This window comes from Neofelis nebulosa, chromosome 12 (assembly GCF_028018385.1).
Source record: "Neofelis nebulosa isolate mNeoNeb1 chromosome 12, mNeoNeb1.pri, whole genome shotgun sequence".
Classification (NCBI taxonomy): domain Eukaryota; kingdom Metazoa; phylum Chordata; class Mammalia; order Carnivora; family Felidae; genus Neofelis; species Neofelis nebulosa.
Window position 1 is genome coordinate 54,541,495 of NC_080793.1, and position 17,426 is coordinate 54,558,920.

Consider the following 17,426-nt stretch of genomic DNA (forward strand, 5'->3'; position numbering starts at 1 on the left):
CCCACGAACCGTGAGATCATGACCTGAGCTGAAGTTGGATGCCACCCAGGAGTCCTGAAAAATACTTCATTTTGATTTGAGTGTTATGTCAACATAAAGTTACATCATTTTGAAATTTAGATGAAATGAAACCACATGAAAGTTCACCTTAAAAAATGAGATTTCACAAAATGCACCTTTGTAACATCCATTTGGGCTTTTAAACAAATTTTAGTATTCATTTTTGTTCAACTAATTTGTCTACTTTAAATTAACTTGCTCATTTGAATACTCTTAGATTTTCCATATTCGTTATAGAATTATGATAGGCTAAGAAAACATTGTTCCTGCCAGTAGGGGAGTTATCTAGGATTAAAGCCCACATACCTACAAACCAATTGGGAAAATGGGTATGTTTTTAATAAGTGCATATGTAAAAACCAGGAGGCGAAGGAAAACCTCTTTTTATTAAATGGAGACATTTGTAGACTATCCCCCCATACAGCCCCCAGAAAAGTAGACCAGCTCGTTTCTTGTGTTTTCCCATAAACAAAAGGGTTTTGGTTCAGTACAATGAATTCTGATACTTGAATGTCTATCCTTTGTAGTACCATGAGAGCCTGGGACCTTTATATAGTAAGAAGTCCTGAGGGACTACTGAGTTTTTCTCTATTTGAGCAGTCTCTTCAGCCTTTACCTCAAAGCTTATTTGGTCCCTTACTAGTTGGGGGACAGATTTAAAGGAGTTAATATTATGTATCAGACTATGCATGTGCAGTACAATAGAGGTTTAGAAAACCAGACTGTTCTCTCCATTCGTTCCTTACTCTTTTTATGATCCGTTGAGATGATGGGCTTAGAGATATTTAAGCAGGGCTAGGGGAAGCTCAGACAGATGCACCGTACTTTGTACAATTCTGTTTTTGTATGTGTTCCCTCTGGGTTAAAAAAAAAAAAAAAGTTTTCCTTCCTGAAGATTATCTTTGCCAGATTTTAGACGTGAAATTTATGATAATTTCTTCCAGGTCCATTGTTTTATGCAGGAAAATGACCAGAGTTCCATCCCTGCTCCCTCTTCCTCCCCAGTAGTGACTTTTCAGTAATTAAACTCTTATCTTTCAGAGGAAGGGGAAAAAGATCCAAAATTGAAAGAAAAAAAAAAAAAGAAGTTGTAAAACTGAGGTGTTGGGAATCGAATGTGTTTCTGCCTCTCTTCCTCTTGGCAAGTGTCTCTGAAGTAAAAGATGACAGAGGGTACAGTTGGTGTTCTCGTCTGACAATGCAGTTACGAAAGGCTGGTTATGGATGCAAAGGGAAGGATAAGGATTAATAAGAGAAAAACACTTGTTAACACGCATGGAGTCAGTGTCTGCTATTAATTCCATTAGTGTTCCATTGGAAATCTAACTGAACTCATCATGTAGCCAGAAGTTGGTAGAATAGTTCTGCTTTGACTACTTGCTTTGTGGAATTATATAGCAAACATGATCAGGGTTACATAAAAGGGAAAATGCTACTCGATGGCTTTTCACTTTCTAAATCTATTCTTAAATTTTTCCTTTGGTGCATTTCAGCTGGTTTCTAAAAAGTTCAGTGTGAATATTTTTGTAGTTTCGGCTTCAAGTTTTCTTTTTCCTCAGCCTGCCCTCTGCTTTATTAAGTTAAGCAGATCTTTTGTGATGAAAATGTGCTTTGGCAGCATTATTGGATATTTTTCCTGGAATATAAAATGGAAATTGTGTGTTGAAATGTTCATCTGTGAACTTGCCCATGAGGTTGAGAATCATGATAAAGCATTCCTATTTTAAGGGAAAATAATCATCTGACAGTGTTCTGTGGTGAGGAAATAGTGGTTTTGCTAAGGTTTTTGGAGGAATGTGGTGTTTTTGAGCCCATTTTCCATATCCTTAATTCATGATCTAAATAAAAGCTAAGTGTGGCTTTACTGGTACTTCAATTTTCCAGCAAGATTTGCTGTTCCTCAGCAAAACCATCACTCACTGAGCACTAGAATTTTATAAGACAAACTTTCAAAAATGCTAATACAGAACTCAATAGAATGCATAAAAATGATACTAAAAACTAGCATCCAGTATGGTCCCTAAGGGTTCGGTTCTAGGCCTGGGAAGATATTGCTTCTTGTATGTATATTTCAGTGAGCATCCATGCTTAGAAGCATGGATATGTTTGTGTGTGGGGGGAGGGTGGGTAGGGGTTGAAAAATAGTCCTTAATTTTAATAGGAAAGGTAATGTGATATGGATACCTGTGATTTTTCTTGGTGAATGAACTATCAGAGCTTAGAAGCGAGAGGTGAGTGTCCGCTGTTTTTAGCACCTAGAGGTAAAGTGATCCCCTTCCAGTTGGTTGAGTAGCATCATTAACCTCCCATAAACAAGCAGTTTACTAACTAAAACACCAGCGTGTGTTGGTATACCTGCCTGGCTCAGTTGGAGGCATGTGCGATTCTTAATTTTGGGGTCATGAGTTCGAGCCCCATATGGGGTATAAAGATTACTTAAATAAATAAAACTTAAAAAAAAAACAAACCACACAAACAAATCCCCAAGCCACACCAGCGTGTGTTAATGGTGATTTCTGAGGTTTGTACTGGAAGCAGGAGGATCTCAATATGAGGACTCCCAGGCCTCACTGGTTTGGTTGACTGCCCCTCCAGTCCCCTGTGTTTGTTGTCACAGCTGAGCGTGTAAATTAGCAGTGTGTCTTTGGAATGACTTAGTTGCAGTAACTTGCAAAACCCCTGAATTCCGAAGTGGTAAATGTGAAATGGCTACCTTTGTCAGATTGATGGCATGCATAATATGATTCCTTTTGTTTAACATTCTGTAGCCTTGCACTGTTGGAAGGCAAAGGGTCGTTTTCAAAAGGGAAAACGTGGTGAAAGAAAAACCTTCACATTAGCCTCAAGCAGTTGCAAGTTTTGTGAGGGTTTTAGGTAACTTACATGCACTTCAGAGCCATTTTGTCTAATTTTATGACATAATTTCCCCCCAAAAGAACATAACCTGGGAGAATTGATAAGTTGTAAACAGAATGATCTGGAGAGGGCATTCTACTTCCTGAATTTTTAATGGGTGGGAAGCCATCTGCTTCTCCATATGGAAGTGTTATCCGCTTATGCGTGAAGCCAGCACAGTTAGACGCCAGAACCACAGGACGAGGCAGGCTCCTTGCTCCTCACTGCTTTACCTTTTATAGGATTAATAAAGCTCTTGCTTCATTTAGAGTTCAGGTTTCCTATTGTTACATCTAAGGGTTACATAACTCCAAGAATGAGCACCTAAAAAAAGATTTTTTTTTAATAATATGTATTTTTTTAGGATCTCAAATATTTTTTTAAAGTTGATTTATTTTGAGAGAGAGAGAGTAAGCAAGCATATGTGTGTATGTATGTTGGGGAGGGGCAGGGAGAGGGAGAGAGAAATCCAAGCAGGCCCCTTGCTAACAGTGCAGAGCCCGACGTGGAGCTCGAATCCAGGAACTGTGCGATCATGACCTGAACCTAAACTAAGAGTTGGAACCAGCCACCCAGGCACCCCTGAGAAAAGATTTTTGAGTGGATAGAGTGAACCCCTTAGTAAATTGGTGTATTAATGTAGTAAACTCTCTATTCTTTTAATTTAAAATATTTTCATTGTATTTTATTAAGTGAAACATAACAAGTGCTAAAAATACTTCCCTTGTGTTTAAATGATACCTCTGAGGAATACCTGCCTGGTTGGCTCATTCGGCTAAACTTCCAACTCTTGGTATCGACTCAGGTCGTGATCTCTCGGTTTGTGACTTTGAACCCCAAGCTGGGCTCCATGCTGACAGCAGGGATCCTGCTTGCGATTCTCTCCCTCTCCCTCTCTCCACCCCTCCCCCACTGGTGCTTACTCTCTCTCAAAGGAAGTAAATTTGAAAGGAAGATCCCTCTGAAACCAAATAGCTATTAGTTCTGCCTCTTAATTACGATTGTTAAGTGTTTCTCCTTCTGTGTGTGATTTCTGCTTGTTTTGCTTTAAGGTGTGAGCGACTACTCTGTGGACGACGAGTGCCTGGTGAAGCTGCTGAAAGGGTGCTGCCTGAAGAACGTGCAGCGGCCCTTGCAGGCGGAGCTGTGCTTCAACCACGTCATCCAAAGGTACCGACAGACAAGGAAGCCAAGCGGCGTGCGCACCGTGGTTTCCAGGAAGTTGCTGTGAGACAGTGATGGGTTATCTCCTGCTGCTCGCATTTCCCTCGGTGTTCCCAGGGAGAGAATCCAGTAGTGTTCTCTTTGTCCTTGGAGAGCAAAGCTATAGACCAAGAAGGACATGGCTGTATGCATTTCCACTGGGTGGTTTAAGCAGAACCCTAAGTTCTGTGAAAACTAAACGCTGTTTTATACGAGAATGTAGGAGGACTGGTCAGGACAGGTGTTCTGATAAGAGGGAAGCGACCATGTCTTTCCCAAATAAGTAATATACTGCTTTAAGGAAACATGTTAAAGAAGTATTCCTTGAATTCTATTTTACTCGTGTTCCTGGAAGGATCAAAAGGATGACCCATTTGTGCTATGTGTTACGTTTATCGAATCTATAGTGAATTGTTGGCTCACGTGTTTTGTAATTTTGGATCGTGAGCTCCCCTCTTTGGGGTTTTGTCTTGAGACGTCTCTGAGGCTAGGATTGAAGAAGAGTTTCTCTAAAGTGATTTTGCTTTTATTTCTGCCAGATGCCCTCAAAGCAGTTTCAGCCCAGGCCCACTTTCATGTTAATATCATTGCTTAGAGGTCCTTGGATCATTTGGGCCATGTAAATTTGTTTTTTGGTTTTTTTTAATGTTTATTTTTGAGAGAGAGAGAGAGAGAGACAGAGAATGTGTGAGGGAGGGGCAGAGAGAGAGAGAGAGAGAGGGAGACACAGAATCCGAAGCAGGCTCCAGACTCTGAGCTGTCAGCACAGAGCTTGACGTGGGGCTGGAACTCATGAGCCATGAGATCATGACCTGAGCCGCAGATGCTCAACCTACTGAGCCACCCAGGCACCCCAGGGCCATGTAAATTTGAATTGCAAATTCATGTGGGGGCAGGCCTATTGGTTATTAATTTCCCAAGGAATGTGTTTTTTTCCTTCCAACCTGGAGTGCAGGCCAAAGGAGCCAACTTCCCTTGTCTTCCTACTATGCCGGGGAGTGGGTTTTTCCAATCTGCCCTTTCTCTGATGGAGTATGGCCCCTGATTTATACAGAGGACTCAGTCTCTGCTCTTATGTGGGCATAAGGCCTCATCTCCCGCATGGACATTGAGATACAAAGCCCTGGTTGATTAAGGCTGAAGCATATCCCAATACTGCTTTGACATCATCCACACACTTAGAGTTCTGACTTTTTTTGTTGTTGTTAGTTTGAGAGTCTTTTCTATGTTCTTGTGAGCCTAGCTATGCATTTGGAAGGGCGTTACTTATATATATTTTTTATTGCTTCCAGATGTTTTATGGTCAGATTTCATAATATTGCTGAAAACAGAAGTGTTGACAACTTCTTTATTGACTTTTTTTAGCCTTATAAAACTTCACTGTATAAAATAATACAATGTTCTTATATCTAAATGGAATCATTTCCTGAACCTGTTCATCTTTTTTAGGAGGATGACCTTGTGTTTTCCAGGGTTAATCTTTGAAGATCTGCATACATTCATATTCCTCAGGGGCGTAAACAACGCTTAGTGCTGGATTTAGATTAAGGATTAAAATAAAAGTTTAATATATTCAAAGCATATTACTTATTGGTATAGTTTGTTAAGTTCTTAGACTTTATAATGACAGTTCTGTCTGGTAATAGGCTTAGTGCTGCACCTGTTTTCTGAGGAATGGGGAAAGTACATGCATTGAAAGGGAACAATTCGTCTCTTCTGTTAAGACTTAATCACTTTTCATTCATTCTTTTAGTGAAAAGCTACTGAAGTATGACCACTACCTAGTGCCATTTACTCTGTTTGAGTTGGCCTTTTTGTACAAAAGCCAAGGGGAAATTGACAAGGCCATAAAGACCCTAGAAACTGCAAGGTAAGTGGTGATGGCAGCTTTTCCTGCTTGCTGTAGGGTCTGGAATGTCAATACCAGTATAACAGCAGCAGTAATGTTATATACTTAGAGGTTAAAACCTTAATGAAAACTTAGTAATGATGTTACGCTCATGTGTTTTGCTGTAGTTGTGCTATTTCTAACCTTTTTGACTCTGTGACTATTTACAAATATTGTGATTGTGGGAATCTGTATGACAGATTTCGTTGTTTTTTTTTTTTTTTAAGTTTTATTTATTTTGAGAGAGAGACAGTGAGTGTATATGCATGTGCGAGTATGGGAGGGGCAGAACGAGAGGGAGAGAGGGAATCCAAGCAGGCTTCAGTGTGGAGCCTGATGTGGGGTTTCAGACTCACAAACTATGAGATCATGACCTGAGCTGAAATCAAGAATTAGATGCCTAACCTACTGAGCCACTGAGGCACCCCTATATGACCGATTCTAACTTATTCTCTTTTGTATTGGGGTTGGCAAACTCTATAAAGGGCCAGATAATAAGTATTTTTGGTTTTACAAAAAATTAAGGTCTCATTGCAACTACTCAACTGTATATGAAAGCAGTCATAGAAGATAATATGTAAATAAATGGGTGTGTCTGGATTTGGCCATTATTTTGGTCATGATTTGCTGACCCTTGGTATATTCAGCCATATCTCTCATTTCCTTGAAGAGCCAGTGATTTGAAGAAGCCCTCGGAAGCTCTCCCTGGCTCTCTTTTCCTTTTGTCTACTGTGGTAATTTCAAAGCACTTTCATTTCTGCTAGACAATGGCTCTCAGACTTGTGATCATGGCTCACTTAGCAGAGACAAAACCCCTGTGGTCTGTTTGACCACAGACCTCTTGAATGCTTCTTACAGTGGAGAAAGAATGACATAATAGCTTTAGGCTATAAACAGCTTAGTGATTCATTGGTTTGTTCATTTACTCAAGTTTAGCAAGTATTCACTGAGCACTTATTTTGGGCCGGACACTAGTAAAGGCTCTAGACAGACAACTATACATAAGCAGGCAACTTACTTAGAGGGAGATGTTGAATAAACAAGTAAATAAGAAAAATAGCAATGGTACATGCTTTGCTGAGATTTACAATATGGTACAGAGTCCCTGGGTATTACTTTAGATTGGGTCGAGTCTGGGAGGTTTCCTCGAGGAGGTGATGTTGTAGTTGAGATTCACATAATTAAAGCCAGTCTTGAGAAGATCGGTCACCAGAAGACTGCGTGGGGAGCATTCCTGGCTGAAGCCACAGCTAGGAAACCTCTAAACTGGGGGGTTGAGCCACTAGGTAGTAAATGATACTTTTTACTGAAATGAGATATACTTAGAAGAGCAGGTTCTGGGAGAGGAGAAAACATACTTCTGTTTGGACCATGGTATTTTGAAGTGCTTGTTAGGTGTCTGTGTGGAGATGGTGAGTTGTCAGTACAAGCATGGAGTTCAGTGCAAACGTCAAGGCCAAGTGTAGAGATTTCAAAGTCACCAGCACAAGAGACAGTGATATTTGAAGCCACGATACTTGATGAAACCATTTTGGGAAAATTATAAAGCTAGAGAAAGAGGTCCAGCACAGCGCCTTGGGATACGCCATCATTTTAGAGATTAAACAATAAGATTCAGAAGAAGTGGCCAGTGAGTAAGGAAGACATCCAGGAAAGCCAAGCGAGCAAAGTGTTCCAAAGAGAAGACAGTGGTCAGTTGTGATCAGGGCTGCTGAGAGGCCAGGCAAGCTGAGTCCAGAGAACTTGGCAGCATGAAGATCAAGTGACTTTGACCAGTGAGGGGAGAAAATGGAGTCAGCTGCTTCAGGCCATTTTCAGGATGTTTTGCTGTGAATAAAGCATAGTAATGAGGAAGAAGCTTTGGGGGCATCATGGAGCTGAGAGAGGCTGCTACTGCTGCTGCCTTTTTTTTTTTTTTTTTTAAAGGGTGATATCTGAGTGAGTCACTTTTAAAGCTAATTTGTTGAGAGTGAGAATGACTCATATTTCAGCTGACATGTATGTATCTTCAAATCTAGCTATTGGAAAATTAGAGACTATAATTACTGTCATTCCAAGTATCCGTTATTTGGACACACTTGGTGTTACCTAAGGAATGCACAGTAAGACAAATTTATAATGATGAAAATAAGACTGGTAAGTCACCACTAAACGGGAAGACCGTCAGCAATCAAAAGTCACCACCAGCTCAAGCCAGTGCTGATGATGCCTCTGTAAACGGACTTCCCGGACATTTTGGGACTGTCAGCTGTCTGCACTTTCCCTTATGTAGTTGGAGCTTCGCAGAGTTGCCAAAGTTAGTGGCCAGACCTTTAGGAAACTATCCAGTCACATCCTTTGGTAAACTCTAGTAAGATGTTGATTCAGTTTATGAATAATAACCCATATTGTGAATAAATAATAACCCTAATCACGGTTACCATTAAGTAGTTCTTAGACCTGTGTACAATGAAGAGCTATAGAAAGAAATGACTGCCACTGAAAGGAAGGAGTTACAGCTTGCCCGTGGACCAGGGCGGTGTGTGAAAGTAGGAGCCCAAAGTCGAAGCCATTCTGTTGTGCTGATTCTTAGCAATCCTAGCAGACAGAAGTGACCATGAATCATCTAATAAACAGAGTTGTCAGCGAATCCGTGGATTCTTATGGCCCCTTCTGACCTTGTCACACAATAATTATTGGCCAAACCATTGTTACTTGCCTGTGGAGAATAGGAGTAATTGTGGTGTCACCACATCATGTGGCTGTCTTTGTTGTAGTTGTTGCATGAGTGTTTCAGAATGATTTTTTTTTTTTTTTTTTTTTTGAGGAGGTGGGGAAGTTGTGATTGATGACGTTCACCCGAGGCTGCCTTAAAAATTCCTGGTTTAGAAAAGGAGCTCAACTATTTAGGAATAATAGTTCACAGAATTTACGAAACCCTCTTCATAAGCTTCTTGCCTCGTTTGTCAATGGCTTGCTCATTAAATAGAACCTTGCTACTCAAAGTATGACTTTCAAATCACTGCCAGGAGACTTCTAGAAATATAGACTATTGCCATCCTCCTTCCCCCACAGGATCAGAATCTACATTTCCCCAAGATCTGCTGTTAATGCCTATTCAAGTTTGGAAGCAAATAAGTAATGAAGATGAGAAGCAGGGGAGATGGTGGTATTGCCCTTGGATATGAAGGAATTTTGACATTACAATTTTATTGTTATTGTCTTTAGAAACAACTACAAAGATTACTCCATGGAGTCCAGACTACACTTTCGAATTCAGGCAGCTCTTCACCTGTGGAAAAAAACTTCCTCAGATTGATCAGAACATGAAGGATGGAATTTTCCCTCAGCACCGGCATCTGCTGTAGATCAGGCCTTTCATTAAAGTGGAAAAGTGATCTTGCGAATGAGAGACAAAAAACTAATTTTATTGTCAATATTTTCTATCATCTCTGTGGTTTACTGTTGATCTGTGTCTGTGTGTTTTTTTTTTTTTCCTATGAAACGATGTTCAATATCGAGTACTGTCTAGAAAATTCTTATATTTTGCCTCTCCGAAAAGAATTTCATATTAGATTTGAATTGGAGAGTGAAGAAGTCTTTTAAAGGACTCACAAAATAATGAAGTCTAATTAGATTATTTATTTTTTTAATGTGGTAATTAATGTTTAAGTAGCAAATGGCTTATAAGTTGAGCCATTTTTAGGTTTGTTGGTGAGAGATATTTTGTTGCTTAGTATTTAAATGTAAGAGGGGAAATAAAAATCACCTACATTCAAAAAAGATTAACAATAACCTGAAGTGTCCTGAATAAGACAAGCAATGGGTGTGAATAGGGACAGGATAATGTCCCTAATAGGATGAAGGGAACTATATCTAGAAAAGATGGTGACATATTAGGTTTTGTTTTGTTTTGTTTTTTATTCTTCATGTATGTTAAAGGTAGTGACATTTTTGAGAGACTACCCTTTTTTTTTGAATGTACTTAAGTCTGTTATAATAACAAAATTCAAAAAACTAAAGGGAAGATAAGTCATATTTTAGAAATTATCCTCAACCTTAGCAATGAGAGTCTACAATACATATGTTGGTTATTTTTGTCTATAGGAAGTAAATTTCCTGCTGCTTTAAACGATATGTAAAATATCAAGAATTTTTATACTCGTGATGTTGGTGAGTGAGATCTAATTTTCTAATCTCTCTAGCACTGTGATGGTTCCTTGTAAATATCCGGACTGTGCTTCGTCCTTGAACTAGGAAACACAATCAGGACAGGATGCAGAGGAGAGCCTGGCTCTGCTACTGATTAGCAGTCATTGGGGTGACCTTTAGGGAGCCCCCTGCTCTCTGTATCAGTGTATTTTCCTCATCTGTGAAATGGCAAAAGCACAGATGTCTTTCTAGGTCTCTCTCAGTTTTATAACGGTCAGTCTGTGTATTAGGTATTTTCAGCAAACAATGTCAAACTGTTCAGCCCAAACTATTTCCACAAAGTATGTGTCCTATTTTGCAGTCATCACTGTCTGCCCCCACTTCTGCCATTTGTATGTACTGGGGCTAATGACAAGATGGCATCCAGGGCGAGGAAAGACAATTCATGGATCCATAGATCAGGGTTTTGTCCTATTTCTATTCTGTGTTGAAGAATAACTTACATGGAAGCTGGAAGCCTCTGCAGTTTAACAGAAACAGCCCCAGATTGGGAGTCAGGAGCCCGTCTCTGTTAGTCCGTTGTTCCTTGACATGGAGCAAGTCTCATCCTTTCTAGGACTCAGTCTCCCCAGTGGGGATAGCAGCACAGTGCTTGGTGCTTGCGACGGCTCGATTAGATAATGCATATGATGGCTTTTTGTAAACTGCGAGAGGCTATGGGTTGCTGTAATAATTCTGATTTTTATGCACTGATTACAATATCAACACAAAAGTATTGGCTGAGTTTGTGGTCTCTGATGTAAAATGAAAGAAATGTGTGAAATTCAGACACCTTTAAATTTATTCATGTGTCTGGCATAACCCAGATTATGAACTTGCTCGTTACTGTTTGTTTCCTGCTACGTAATTCTGTACCTAGCAGGTATTTGGTCTTGTTTTCTTATTAGGTACTAATTCTTGACCAATGCTGAGGCTGTCTTTCCGACGGAAAATGATTAATATAACTTGAGTCAGAGTACTAGCCCTTCAGGAGCATGTTGGTAGCTGTCCTGTGTTATTAATACGAATTACATAGCTTTACTTGGGGTCCAGGCAAGAGGAAATGGAATGAACTGCTATTATAATGTCAGCAGTGGAAAATATGTTTAATAATTATTTTGTATGTACTTGAGAAGTAGTTTATAAATCCTTTTGAAGAGCTTTGGTAGCATTATTTTTTTAAAGTATAAACTCCCATATTATATTGTTTTTGTGAGAAGCTGCAGGTCACAGCCAATGTCAGTGAAGACTTCTCTTTCTGGTGTAATATAAAAAAATATATAAGTTAATATTGGTTATTTTTATTTTATTTTAATTCTTCACTGCCAAACAACTGTAAAAGAAATTCCTAGCTCCCGTTAAAATTTTTTCCCTTGTTATTTTTGTTTCTTATTTTGTTTATATTTTTCCTTCCTATTCTTTTTATGGTTATCTGGTAATGTGGATAGTGTATCCAATGAATGTTTAAGTGTTGTACTATCATTAATGCTACAAATATTTACCTGTTTCCCGTCCTGTTTAAGATGCCATGGTGGCATCAGTTTCATGTTACATCAGCTAATACTGCATTTTTGGAGTTATTTTGGATTCAGGGTGCTTTGTGAAGAATGAGTGCTGAAGTGACAATATTTTATCTAATGTTTTGAGGGGCATATGTGATGGGTTTGGGCTGCCAATGTGTCTGACAGTTTGTGCAATTTGTGTAGTTTTTGGTATAATTTTCTTTCTTCCTTTTCTCTAAATGGAGAGCCAGGGTTCTGATTAGTGCTGTATACATTTAAGACTCAAATAGAGGTTATGCTTTGTAGGATTGGTGACAAGGAAGGCGTGATTTCCGCTTGATAATTAATGGAAGATTAACTTCATCAACTCTTACATGGACATGTATTTTAATGTGTCTGTGCTTCTTGTGGATACAGGGTCTCAAGGTACATAGGAAAAGGAAGGTCGTTGATTCTGTTTCTTCTACACGTGGGGTAGAAACTGTAGGGAGATGAATTTCCAAATAATCAGCACCAGGGAAGATTTTTAATCATTGAAGCAATCTGTCACTATAACTATCTCTTTTGCAAAGGAGGAAGTTTAGCAGAGCTATGTCTCATTCCTACTTGGCCTGGAAACTTATAGTTGAACTTAGAGGTCACTCTAATGAGTCTTTGATGAGAGCTTCAAATCAGTGTGATGTGTATATAAAGAAGGCGTCTTCCCCCCTTTTGAAGGCTAATGGGTCTTTCTTCTCTTGAAGCTACTTGTAGATGTAGTTACATTGTGGTAGGGACTAATGGTCCCTACAGTCATCATGATTCTACTTCTCATCCTTCCTTTTAAAGTAGGTCTCCTAATGTTTTCCAATAATGGTTTTTCTTCCTTTGGACACACTGAAAATAATAATTACAAAAAGGTCTTTGTGACTAACTTGAAAAATTTCTGGAGTTACTCTGATTAATTCTTTATTGATTTCCATTTTTACATATGTGTTTTTTCTCTTAGTTATTCTCTCCATATGGAGTTATTCTCTCCATAGTTATTCTCTCCAATTTATGATTTGAATCATAAATTCAAATGCTTTTAGTTAAAATGAGTTAAGGAGGATGCCAGCGATCGTTTAGATGCCCTAAGATATTATAATTCATAGGGCCTGGGATGAATCTTGGGAAATGATCTCCTCCCCTCACTCAACTTCTGGATAGTGGTGTTTCTCCTTCAGTCCTGCTCTGTCTGGCATAGTAACCACTGGCCACGTGGGACTATTGAGCACTCAAAACGTGGCTAGTGGCTTGTGTTGGAATGATGCTGAGTGTTGGGGAGTGCTCCTCTATACATGCTGTGGTTCTGTTTAAAGTAAAGGCCTCCCAAGGGCATGCTTCCTGGAGTTCTGGCTTTCCCTTGCTGTCTACTGTGATCACCCAATCACTACAGTTACATTTTCAGTTCTGGCTCAAATATATGTATATATATATATATATATATATATATATATCTGTGGGGTTTGCTTTTTCTGTTCAAGTGCCCATAAACTTTCATCTCATCATTGATCAGGGTCATCTTTGATCCTTCTCCACGCTCTCAGAGCTCCGTAAATACTACATCGAGACCATATTTTTAACATTATTCTTTTAATCCAATTTTAGAGACATTCCTTCTTTTTTCAGATGCAGTAGCACAAGCCATTCGAGTTGTGCTCACCTTTGTGATGTTAGTAGATTTTATGATTAAAATAACATTTTCTAAGGTTAACATTATTCTGAAAAATGTGGTGGCCTTTTCAATCCCTGTATATTATTAGTGTTTCAACATTGACTCAGCTATGCTAATATGACCATTTAAGGAAATTAGGCACTAGTTACTCACTTAGAGAATAATTTGGCAGATAGTTTATTTAAAGTTATATATTTTATGGGGCACCTGGGTGGCGCAGTCGGTTAAGCAGCCGACTTCAGCTCAGGTCATGATCTCGCAAGCTGTGGGTTCAAGCCCCGCGTCGGGCTCTGTGCCGACAGCTCAGAGCCTGGAGCCTGCTTCCGATTCTGTGTCTCCCTCTCTCTCTGCCCCTCCCCTGATTGCTCTCTGTCTCTCTGTCTCTCTGTCTCTCTGTCTCTCTCCCCAAAATAATAAACATTAAAAAAAGAATTTTAAGTTCTATATATTTAAGCCTTTTACTGCCTATTATTAATATTTTTAATGTGTATGTTTATTTAAGTGTTACATATTCACATACCTGACATATTTTTAATCTCTTTAGACATGTCTAGATCAGGTGGGTAGATCGATAGAAAATAGCTTATAAATACTAAATAGACAATATTTTATCCTGCTCTTTCAGAAAGGGTGAAGGATTTCCTCCAGATTGTCTCCCCTTGTCCAGACCAGTTATTCACATATTGTTCCTTTTGTATTATATTGCTTATTGTGAAACCTCATTCCTGCTTCCCCATTGTTGGCAGTTTTATCTTTTTCCCTCTGCTGTTAGAATTCATCGTGAGAGCAAATACCCTCTCTGTCGAGCAGTTGCTATCTGATTTTGATGGCATTGAAGTCCATTCCAGTCTGTTTATAACTTCAAAACTATAGAAAGAAATGACGCGGGGACTATTTTTGTGGGTTCAGAAGGCTGAGCAGGTTCTTGGCCTGATCTATCCCAGAGGGGTGTGTGGATCTAACTTGGGAGGAAGTCCAAGCCCCATTTTGTCCTGTTTACAAATGTATCAGCACAGCAGTACTGTATGTAGTACGACCCTGCCTGGACCTTACAGTATCCACCTCACTGTATTTAATGCCTGCAGATCAGATATTTAATAGGAAATCTCAAGGTACTTTATAATACCAAACTTCATGAAGTAAAACTTGTTGCATATTAATATACAATACACCTTGTAGGTTAATCTAGTAGTTCTTAGAAACATACAATTTAAATGATGAATGTAAGGGATGCTGGCATATCCCAGTGGGAGCTTTTGTTTTATTGCTGCTTAGTATTTTCTAGTAAATTTGTTTTAATTATTGGTAGTCTGTTTGCCATCACTTAGGGGAAAAAAAAAAAAAGTTTGTCTCAGTGTAACAGAACTGATAGCCAGAGAAATTGGATACAACGGACATGTTAAAGAATATTGCTTATCGTTTTAGTTTTAAAGCAGTTAGGTTATTTTGAAATGCTGGAAGTTCTTCCTCAATGTGAAGGGATGACATTCCCTGCTTGGGAAATCATAGAGACATATTAATTCCTTCTTATATTTATTGGAACCAAGTGTCCGGGTTAGTAAACGAGTTCAAACAATTTTCATTAATTACTTCTTTTTTTTTTTTTACCTGAAATGATTTCATTCTTCATAGTAGACAGTTGCTTTCTATACAGTGATTTATTTTTTTAAGAAAAGAATTTACATGAAAAAAGACATTATGGTAAACAGTATAAATCTTAGGGTATTGATTTAATGGTTGAAGAAAACAGTAGTGTTGGGTACGGTTTTTTTCTTTTTTTCTTTTTTTTAAATATGAAACTTATTGTCAGATTGGTTTCCATACAACACCCAGCGCTCATAGCGTTGGGTCTTTGATTTGCAAAAGGAGAACACGTGTTCCACTGATATGTGCTGTCCGGAAAAATTACTTCATTCTTACCAGCACGTCGCATTCTCAGCTTGTCTAAAGGGGAAAATTTTATAAGGAAGTAGCTCATTCCTTATTATTTTTTCCCTTTGCTAACTGTTGACATCCAAGCACCTGAATGAATTACAGCTGAGGCAATCATATGCTAGCGTTTTAAATATTTGTTTGCAGATATTCATAGAACTCTTGAATTTTTTGGTGTAAGTTGCTAAATCAGATGTAAAGGTAAAATATATATTTAATAAGTGAGAAGTATTATTTTATTACTGAAATTTATTTCTAAAGCAAATTTATTTTGTAGGTATTTCACTGAGGAAATTTTACTTTGCCTTAAAACACAAACAAAATCAACCTGTCTTGTGCTCTGCTTACCTAAGAACCCTTAATGTTACCTTGATATGTAGATCGATTTTTAAATTCTTGGAAAATGTGCATTTTTCACTTTTATTTGGATTAAACAAAAATAGTTAGAGGTCATAGACTTTGTAAATCAGTGTATGCTATGGTTTCTTGTTGAATCATCTAAACTACCCGTACGTACTTTATAATTCAATGTTTTATTAGTAAAAATTGCCAACATTTTATCTCCCTCTTTCTCTTCTCGTTACACTTGAACTTAGTTTCCTATCTTTTCCATTCCCAGTGGTCACAGTTTTACAGAGCAAAACATTTTTAGAAATTGAAGATGTGTGAGTTCTATGTAAGATGAATGTGTGAGTAGCATCCATCTGCTGGTCAAATAGACATTGGATCTGGTACCAGAAAATGAAATAGATTGTGGCTATAAAAGCATTTTATCAATATAAGTCAGGCAGAAAGAAGAAAACTGTGAACCCCTGGTATTTTTCATGTAAACACTGTGTTCCCAATGAGTATTTGCTTGCCGTTTCTGTTAATGTTATCACCCGTGGCTTGTAAGCTAATGCTGATATGACATCTACATTTTCAACATGAAGACAACAGTTCCTGTAGCATATTTTTAACATTAAGACATTTTTGAAAACAGATGTCATCTTCGAAGTTGTATTTTTAAGTGCAAATAAATCCTCCCAACTTGAAAGTCAACACGCTCTATTTCTCGTTCCTCAGTATTACAGAACACTCTGCGTTACTAGATGCATGTTTGAATTACCAGGTACTCTCGGAATTCTATATTCTCACTGCTGCAACTGGCCTACCTACAACATGCAATTGAATTGTGATACCGTCTTTTACGTACCTTTCGCCTGATGAAGTTACAGTCTCATTATGGTTGGTCTACGGGTAAAAGCTGTACACAACACCTGTTGCTGGTCTTTAATTGTAGCGTGATGTACACTTAGAGTTTTCTTTCTTGATAAGACTTTTTAGAACCGTTTCAGGCAAATGGGAAGGTCTCTCTTTATGCCATGTTCTTGGCTGAGCACGAGACATGAAGGGAGAAATGGGATGGTACGGTTGTCTTGAGGGAGGATTACCTTGTCTTTCATCTTTTTTATCATCTGTTTCGTAGTTGGGAGATTCAGATTGGCTGCTGATACGTTAGTTTAAGGAGGAATCGTTAGCATTCAGTGTAACACAGTGGAGAAGAATTGGTCTCTGAGAATCAGGAGGTCTGTATTTGAGGCTGAATTCGGCTGGGTAATGGCATGTGATCCTCCTCTCCAGCAACTTAACTTCTCTGAGCTTTGCCTAACCCCACCGTTAAATGGGGACAATTTCACTACCTCCTTGGCGAGAAGGTGTGAAAGAACCACAAAGGGCTGATCTAGTGTAAAATGCTTTCTTCTACTCCTTTAGATGAGTTAGGGTAAGTTAATATCTGTCACAACACAGGGTAAGTTAATATCTGTGACAACATAGGTGTTCCTGCCAGTGGGTGGCTTTTCTTGTGATTCAGTAACCCAAGTTCATTGTCTTGGGGCTCTGTTGTCTTCAATCCATGGCTGGTAAGGTCACTCTGTCCTTTTGCATCAAGCTGCTGAAGCTGGAGGGTTGTGAGAGGGGGGTGGCGCACATGATCTGTTCACATTCCATTGGCTGGAGCTCAGTCACCTTGCTTCACCTAGTGACAAAAGAGGCAGAAAAATGTAGTCTGCGGTCTCAGGGTAAACGAGAAAATGGG

General features: G+C 38.8%; 1 protein-coding gene across 1 annotated transcript in view; it reads left to right on the forward strand.

Annotated features, from left to right (window-relative positions):
- Positions 1–12,631, forward strand: part of TTC39B (tetratricopeptide repeat domain 39B) — a 125,845-nt gene extending 113,214 nt beyond the window's left edge. The window contains 3 exon segments of the mRNA XM_058695320.1: positions 4,008–4,125; positions 5,912–6,028; positions 9,254–12,631. Coding sequence (XP_058551303.1) covers positions 4,008–4,125; positions 5,912–6,028; positions 9,254–9,344 — 326 coding nt within the window. The 3' untranslated portion in view covers positions 9,345–12,631.
- Positions 12,632–17,426: the final 4,795 nt, after the last annotated feature.